Source organism: Argopecten irradians, chromosome 6 (genome assembly GCF_041381155.1).
Source record: "Argopecten irradians isolate NY chromosome 6, Ai_NY, whole genome shotgun sequence".
NCBI classification, from domain to species: domain Eukaryota; kingdom Metazoa; phylum Mollusca; class Bivalvia; order Pectinida; family Pectinidae; genus Argopecten; species Argopecten irradians.
The window spans coordinates 43998416-44007723 of NC_091139.1; the positions used below are offsets into that span (position 1 = coordinate 43998416).

General features: G+C 37.1%; 1 protein-coding gene across 1 annotated transcript; it reads left to right on the forward strand.

Annotated features, from left to right (window-relative positions):
• The first annotated feature begins 1951 nt into the window (after positions 1-1951).
• LOC138326003 (recQ-mediated genome instability protein 2-like) lies at positions 1952-7370 on the forward strand. Its single transcript, XM_069272077.1, has 4 exons — positions 1952-2081; positions 3454-3649; positions 4781-4883; positions 5546-7370. The coding sequence occupies exons 2-4, from the start codon at positions 3467-3469 to the stop codon at positions 5692-5694; spliced, it is 435 nt and encodes a 144-aa protein (XP_069128178.1). The 5' UTR covers positions 1952-2081; positions 3454-3466; the 3' UTR covers positions 5695-7370.
• Positions 7371-9308: the final 1938 nt, after the last annotated feature.

Here is a 9308-nt window from a genome sequence, read left to right on the forward strand (position 1 = left end):
TAACGATATCTGTGGGCTGCATTCCATGATGAATACGCTTTGGTTTTATCTGTCATCGACTGAATGAATACTAATATGCGTTTCATCATTCTAGGAAACGCAGTGTCAGACACTGATATCAAAGACAGATTTTCAGCCAAATATACATTCTGTATTTCCTCCAATTTATTTTAAATGATAGAATCAACAGATCGTATAATGATTACACCGGAAGTCCGTAATGTAATTGGGGCTGAAATACGTCCAAATGATTGATAGATTCAAAGATATAAAAATGATTAATATGATAACAAAGGCAGTCGCGTGTTTATAGCACTCGCAATTCGGCTTAGGGGAGACAACTGCTGGTTTTGATTGGTTCCAATGAAATGATTATGCAAGCGCCTGTGTAAAAGAGGGGTGGCCATGAGCAATTCAAATCGGATTTTAAGTGGCAATGTTCTATTTATTTAGTACGCTAAACCTGCCTGTACCATTAGCGTTTTTTATTATATATTAGGAGAATCTAATAATATAGGCAGGTGCGTGTACGTGTTTCTTTAATATCTATTTTGCGGACGGTAATAGATCAAAGGGGTCGATATCACAGTGCGACTTGGAGGCCAATATAAGAAACTTAATTAATTTCAAAAAAGGTAAAGTCTGATTCAAACTTTTTATATGACACTTAGGGGAATTCCTTTTGCCCCCGTTCCCCAGGACGGGGGGGCAAACATGTCTTTTTGCCCCCCCATTTTCGCCGACTGAAATTTTCTAAAAATGCTTATTTGAAAGAAAAAAGGGTCCTCCTGCACATTTTTCGTACTTCATTCTAGAAAATTTTCCGCTGCGCGGCGCATTTCCTAAAACGTTCAAGCACATATTGTCAAACCTTAAATAGTAAAAATTCAATACACAAAAACTAGACTAAAAATGTCCATCAAGGGATTCTATGTACTATTTAGAAAAATGTCTCTTAAAAGATCAATTTGTTTATATGTCTTAGCGAGACAATTAATTCATTATTTATGTTACACAACAATGTGCCGATGGTGTGAAGCCGGATCGAGAAGGGTTGCATAATGTTATGACGACACAATTATCATTTCTAAATGCAGGTAGCTTTAAATCGAAAAATTACCATGTTAAGAACGCTTTATAATCATTAAACTTTATCGTAAAACTCATCTCAGCCATTCTAAATCGTATTTTTTTTCCCGGGGGACCCCCCCCGGACCCCCCTAACACCAAATTCTCGCGCCTTTGGGCGCTTGTAAATTCATCAAAATGCATCGTAAAACTCATCTAAGCCATTCTAAATTGTAATTTTTTCCCGGGGGAGACCCCCGAACCCCCCAAACACCAAATTTCTCGCGCTTTCGGGCGATCGCAAAATCATCAAAATACATAAAACTCATCCCGGGGGTCACCCTCAGACCCCTAATAAAACACCAAAATCTTGCGCCTTCGACGCTCACACGCTAATTTGGCCAATTTGCGTATTCAGCGTTAATTTCCTTTTAGCGACCCCACTGTCTATAAATGTGTACAAGGATTAAATTTAGTGATATATGAAAAATGTACATAAAGCATATATTATATGGTTGGGAGTTGAATTAATCTCCTCTCGTAAGGGGGGTGGGGTTACAAAATATTGAGGACCTTTGCCCCCCCCCCCCCCCATGACGTTTCATCTTCCTACGCCACTGAAGTCTGATTCAAACTTTCTATATGACACTTAGGGGAATTCCTTTTGCATTCTTTTCCTCAAACTATCCAAACACTAGAAATCTATAAGGGGTCGATGATGCTTTAATTTGCTCTAATTATATTTATACAGTCTGCGGACAATGTAATTTACACCATACTTTGATAATATAGGCCTACCTCGCATTGATGGTTTGAGCAAGGTCAGTGTATGATCCTGGCATGATGTAAATTAGATTGTTTCTGATTAATTTAGTAGAACATATTTAGTTTACTTTGATCCTGTCCAATCCTGCATTGCGATCCGAACTTCACCCACGCCCTTTACTAAACCGGAAGCTCGATGTAAATGTGGGAAACTCAAAACTAGCATCCGTCGCGTGTTGATTGAATTTGTAAGTAAAGTACTGCTAATCTGTGCATAAATGCCATATGTTTCTGTATTGACTGTGACAGACATAACAATATTGATTTAACTTTATGTTAGTCTCGTGTATTGGCGAGATGATTTCCATACACATAAAACCAGGTCCACACACGCCTGTACATAAACTGTTAAACATGATAACACTTGCGTCGATTATCTCATCTTCGGGTGACGTCATAATTTCGACGTAATTTTAGCTCACCTGCTGAAAGGTTCTGTTCAACAGAATGACATTGGTCTTCATCCAATGTCAACTGGGATCAAATAGGATTAGATATTTAAACCACGGGAAATAACTAAGAATGCTTTTAATTTGTATAATAGCAATAACAATTAAGTTTGTTCAAATGAATGACCTTGACCTTTATTCATGGATAAACGGTGAATTTTAAAAGATAAATTCTTCAATGATTAGGATGCCTTTTAGAAACCTGATTTTAAAGGCCCATTACCTTTCCGGAGCAAAATATAAAGGTTTCTTTAAAAAACATTAATAACACCAGAAAATGCATACCGATGATCTAAAATAAGGTTACGACACCAAACATATGCAAGATTGCCTGCGTAATATATGAAAACCGTAGAGAGTCAATTTGCTGTTTTGCCGTCTGGCGCAGTAATAGTCAACTACCGCGCGGTATTTAGGACGACGGCGGGAAACATAATACGACCCGCGTTATGAAAATAAACATTTTATTTATTTTAATCAAATCGTTCAGAAGGTGATGATAAATGTAGTATTAACGGTAAGTTAATAATTTTTAGGACTCTACAAAATTATCAATCTTGTTTTACATTCCCATTTTAAAAATTAAAAGCCGTTTCGGAAAGGTAGTGGGCCTTTAAGAAATTTAATTTGGTGTATGAAAAGGTACCAGATTTGTTCAAATGAATGGCCTTGACATATATTTCACAGAGCATTTAGAGGTCAAAAAGGTTTCAATCTTAATCTTGAAAAAACTTATTGACAATAATTAGGTAGCCTAGATGATTTTTGGTCTGTTGCATGCTGAGATGAAGAGCTAGCCTACTGGGCTAGACTACATGTACCAAGTTTGTTCAAATGAATGACCTTGATATTCATTCAAGGGCAGAAAGGTCATTTAAGCGTAAGTCATTAAAAATACTTCTACTACAGTAAAACATAATTGACTCGATCTTTCAGCCCTTTGATATGCACCATGATTACCAGGTAGTAGTTGACCAGTTCATCAGGACTATTGGGCACATATTTTAATGAATTGGTCGCCAGAGTTTGGGACAAATTGCACCCAGCCCATGTCATTTAAGCATATAAAAAGTCCCCATGTTTGTAACTTGTATATTGTCTGTATTTCCAGATTACAGCTAAGGATGTCTAAACTCCTAGATTTGGCATCAAGAAAAGTGTTTATCAATGATCTGAGGACGTGCCAAAGAGTTCCTCCTCCCTCCGAGGCATCTGATCAGGTGAAGAAGACGAAAACATGGCAGATGTACTGTCATGGCCGACAGTGCCAGATCTCTGTGGTCTGGATACAAGGGACGGTCAAAGAGGTAACTAGGATACCGGGGTCAATCTGAATAGGCAAACCAAAATAATTGCTTCTCGTCTCATGGCCAACTTTATAACACCTATTGCCATCCTATGTTATTGTTATCAACCACAACAACCAAACAAAAAAGGGGGAAAAAACGTCACACACACACAAACATCCTCTCAAACACAAATTCAAAAACACTAGTAGCACTTTTTCTTTTTACTTGAATTCTGGAAATTTGGGCGATATTTGGAAATGTGCCATGTAAATTCAGAATGTATTGCCCGATAAAGCCTTTATGTTAAGCATTTATTTTAATGAATTGAAAAAAATAATAGAAAGGAAAGGGAGGGATGGGGGAATACCTATATAAGGAAATGTTAAATATATATCTCACCCTTTTTAAGTAAATAACTGGAAACACAGAGATTATTCCATTTGGCCTGATGTTTTGTAGGTTGTTGAAGGCAGTGACGTGTTCCTGATGTTTTATAGGTTAATGAAGGCATTGATGATGTTTTGTAGGTTGATGAAGGCATTGATGATGTTTTGTAGGTTTATGAAGGCAGTGATGTGTTCCTGATGTTTTGTAGGTTGATGAAGGCAGTGATGTGTTCCTGATGTTTTGTAGGTTGATGAAGGCATTGATGTGTTCCTGATGTTTTATAGGTTAATGAAGGCATTGATGTGTTCCTGATGTTTTATAGGTTAATGAAGGCATTGATGATGTTTTGTAGGTTTATGAAGGCAGTGATGTGTTCCTGATGTTTTGTAGGTTGATGAAGGCATTGATGTGTTCCTGATGTTTTATAGGTTAATGAAGGCATTGATGATGTTTTGTAGGTTTATGAAGGCATTGATGTGTTCCTGATGTTTTGTAGGTTGATGAAGGCAGTGATGTGTTCCTGATGTTTTGTAGGTTGATGAAGGCAGTGATGTGTTCCTGATGTTTTGTAGGTTGATGAAGGCAGTGATATGTTCCTGATGTTTTGTAGGTTGATGAAGGCAGTGATGTGTTCCTGATGTTTTGTAGGTTGATGAAGGCAGTGATGTGTTCCTGATGTTTTGTAGGTTGATGAAGGCAGTGATGTGTTCCTGATGTTTTGTAGGTTGATGAAGGCAGTGATGTGTTCCTGATGTTTTGTAGGTTGATGAAGGCAGTGATGTGTTCCTTATAGATGATGGAACTGGAGTAGCCAAGGTCCTAGGTTCCAGTAAAATACCATTCCTTGGGCAGAAGATAAAAGTTGGTACGTTTAGAATTAAGTCAGCTGCTGTTCTGTTTTAGGCAATTAATGTTGAGAGTGCTGAAAACTTCAATTTTGAAAATTTGTTCCAAACACAGATACCATTATTATTTGACAAAAACTTACTTTTCAAAAGTCAATTTTTTTATGATATAATTCACTTCGTTGTAAGACTATTGAAATTTTGCCTGTGGCTAATGAAATCTATATAGGTCAGAGAAATGAGAGATTTTGGCTAGTCAGCAAGAAGCTTTATATGTGCATATCATGTACAGTTTAATAACTTTTTCCCTTACTCAAAAGAAGATGCTGATTTTTTTAGAATCATTTCCATTATGCAGTCATTACAGACTGATAGATGTACATATTTAAACTGATGACCTTATTGATAATGTATGTTTAATTGTTTTTTGTCAAGGTTACAATGTATACATTGATGTATGTTTGTTTATTGCCATGGTTACACTGTATACATAAAGTATGTTTGTTTATTGCCAAGGTTACACTGTATACATTGATGTATGTTTGTTTATTGCCATGGTTACACTGTATACATAAAGTATGTTTGTTTATTGCCATGGTTACACTGTATACATTGATGTATGTTTGTTTATTGCCATGGTTATGCTGTATACATTGATGGTGTACCTTTGTGACTTCCACAGGTCAGTATATCATGGTGATTGGTCAGCTGTCCAGTGCAGGATCTATACCCCAGCTAAGGGCCATCAAGGTCCAGAATCTCAGTCATATGTTGGAAATGGACAAGAGCTGGTCATTAGAGGTCACAGACCAAATGCTGTTGGTCAGCTGAAGGTCACATAATGGTCATCTTTTGAGACTGTTTTATTATGGAGGTCTAGAAAATTGCCAGGGGTCTGAGGTTAATCATCTGAATACCACAGGGATCTGATGCTATACAGCTGAAATAAAATATCCACAGGGATCTGATGCTATACAGCTGAAATAAAATATCCACAGGGACCTGATGCTATACAGCTGAAATAAAATATCCACAGGGATCTGATGCTATACAGCTGAAATGAAATATCCACATGGACCTGATGCTATACAGCTGAAATAAAATATCCACATGGACCTGATGTTATACAGCTGAAATAAAATATCCACAGGGATCTGATGCTATACAGCTGAAATAAAATACCCACAGGGATCTGATGCTATACAGCTGAAATAAAATATCCACAGGGACCTGATGTTATACAGCTGAAATAAAATATCCACGGGGACCTGATGCTATACAGCTGAAATAAAATATCCACAGGGATCTGATGCTATAAACTTGGGGGTAAACTGGAATCAGCTTGTCTGTTTGTCTGTCCGTAGAAAAATTTTGTCCAGACAACTCCTCCGAAACAACTAGACCAATTTCAATGGAACTTGGCAGAATAGTTGGGGATCATGTGTAGATATGCATGAAGGTTTTTGTTTGTTGAATTTTGATTCCCATAGTAACCAGGTCACTATACACAGGTTAATGTAGAAAACTTTTGTCCGAACAACTCCTCCTAAACTTAAGGACCGATTTCAATGAAACTTTGCAATATTGATTTAGACCATGTATAGATGATCATGCAGGTATTCGTTTGTCGACATTTTGGTTACCATGGTAACCAAGTCATTACACACAGGTTCTTTTGTGTGGACAACTTCTCTTACACTACTGGATCTTTTTCAATGAAATTTGGCAGTATTGTTTTAGACCATGTGTAGATGTGCATGCAGGTTTTCGTTTGCCAAAATGTTGGTTGCCATGGTAACCACTTAACCAGGTCACTAAACATAGGTTTCAAAATTTGTCTGGAAACTCAACCCAAAATTCTGGATTGATTTTAATGAATTTTGCCAGTATTGTTGAAAACCATGTCAGGATGTGCATGTAGGTTTTCGTATGTCGAAATTTTGGTCGCCATGGTAACCAGGTCACTATACACAGGTTTCAAAAATTGTCCTAACAACTTCACCTAAACGGTACTGGATCAATTTCAATGAAACTTGACAGTATTGTTTGGGATTATGTGGGAATGGGTATGCAGGTTTTTGTATGTCAAAATTTTAGTTATCATGGTAACCAGGTCAGTATAATAGTTATATTTGTCCGGACAACTTTTTTTTTGTGACGATATTTTTTTCAATAACAAGTCAGACACCTCTAATAAGAGGAAGCAGAAGGGGGGGGGGGGGGGTATTAGTCCAACCATCGGCGTACAGTTCTAGTTGAAATATTTGTGAACGGAGTGCCTTTTATCATTAGTCCAACCATCGGCTTACAGTTCTAGTTGAAATATTTGTGAACGGAGTGCCTTTTATCAAAACAAGGAAAGAATCATCAATACCTCATGGATATCCTTGCATGGTTTCATGCCATTACATATGGAGATATCTTTATATTAAGAAATGTTATTCTATGTTATTATATGCATTATGTTTTTGTTATTTTCCACACATGGAATAAATGTTGATATTGATTTTATGGCATTACGTGTTCATGGTAACATAAGTTATATTTAGTGCCAGTCCTAGTAGGTGCAAATCCTTGTCACCGTATGAAGGTTAGTGTACTCAAAAAACAACGAACTACAGTCAGTACCTGAAAAAAGACAAGGTCCAGGTGATCCGGAAGAGGAAACGCTCCTTGCCACACAGGCATGATAATTAGTTTACAGACATTGAATAGCTTAAACAGATGTTCTAATCTAGAGGTTCAGGGGGAAAATAGGTAAAAATTGATTCATAGCAAAAAATCTGACATCCATGAAACTGACTAACTTAAAGCATATTGCGTTTTAAACTGAAAATAGGACGGATGTCCAACTGATAAGCAGAAAAAAAGAACTATCTTCATACTGAATGAACTACAGAAAAGATGCAATCTGATTAAATACAGATCCGTATATCCATTCCGTTCAATAGAGGATCTGACAACATTCCATAAAGGTTCATGTTCGGATGACCTTTATATCACATGTACTTCAGACAAAATACATTTCTTCACCTTGCAGGTCAATTGTTAACATTTCGCCCCAGTTTAGTTATATATTTAGCTCTTGTGTTCTTTGGGCGAGATGACTACATACACGAAAGCAGTCCGACAGCTTTTTCAAACAGTTTCGTCCCCAGTCAAGATTCTGGCAGCAGCAATTTGATTGGTCATTTCCAAAGGTCATCAGAACGTGACCCCTAATGGGATGTTGTCAGATCCTCTTATCAAACGTGGTGATAATAACGATCGATATTTTAATCAGATTGGAAAAAAATAGCGAGTGTCAAACACGATCACAGACGGCGGTAACACTTAACAGGGCCCAGTTTCATGAACATTCCTTAAATGGAATCCCTTACTTAAAATTCTCCATAGGAAAGCATTTCAGATTTTAAAGATGCTCCACCGCCGACTGAGTATAAATGATGTACATCATTTGAACAATAATTGGTGTTTAATCGTGTATATATATGTCTAATTAACAAAAAAAAAAAAAAAAAAAAAATAACATCAAATAATTTATTTTGCCTTTGGTGCTCGCGCAATCAATACTTCATTCCATATAGGATATAGTGCCCCGGAATTTTTTCGGGATGCAATTAATTACTTTTTATATTTTTAACTTGAAGTAAAATTAGAAGCTCAAACTTTGCAATGGTGGTAATGGTGTGAAGTAAGTAACTTTTGTAACTGAAGAGAAATACTAAATTGTCTGCTCCTATTTTTAATAGTGAAAAAATACTATTTGTCGGCGGTGGAGCATCTTTAAGGAAAGCTCCTTAACTTAAGATTTTTCCTTAATTTTTGTAACTTGCTTTTCTAAGGGGAAATTTGAGTTAAACGTTCATGCAACTGGACCAAGCAGAAAATCTGACGAACGTAAAACTGAACAGCGAAAATACACCCTAGGAGCCTACAGTGTCTGAACTCCACTGATAACGTGGGTAAACGACGATACGAAAAAAGGACTGACGTCAAACAGAATAGCAGAATAAATGACGGACGTGAAACTGAATAGCAGAGTAAAAGACGGACGTCAAACTGAATAGCAGAGAAAAAGACGGACGTCAAACTGAATAGCAGATTAAAAGACGGACGTCAAACTGAATAGCGGAGTAAAAGACGGACGTGAAATTGGATAGTAGAATAAAAGGCGGACGTGAAACTGAACAGCAGAATAAAAGACTGGCGTCAAACTGAATAGCAGAGGAAAAGACGGACGTGAAACTGAATAGCAGAGTAAAAGACGGACGTCAAATTGAATAGCAGAGTAAAAGACGGACGTGAAACTGAACAGCAGAGGAAAAGACTGGCATCAAACTGAATAGCAGAAGAAAAGACGGACGTGAAACTGAATTGCAGAGTAAAAGACGGACGTCAAATTGAATAGAAGAGTAAAAGACGGACGTGAAACTGAACAGCAG

What these genes read in the sequence shown, in the direction of transcription:
- LOC138326003 (XM_069272077.1), top strand. Translation starts at nt 3,467, where the DNA reads ATGTCTAAACTCCTAGATTTGGCATCAAGAAAAGTGTTTATCAATGAT. An exon ending in TACAAGGGACGGTCAAAGAG is followed by an intron (nt 3,650 to 4,780) that starts GTAACTAGGATA and finishes GATGTTTTGTAG; the next exon opens with GTTGATGAAGGCAGTGATGT. An exon ending in TGGGCAGAAGATAAAAGTTG is followed by an intron (nt 4,884 to 5,545) that starts GTACGTTTAGAA and finishes TGACTTCCACAG; the next exon opens with GTCAGTATATCATGGTGATT.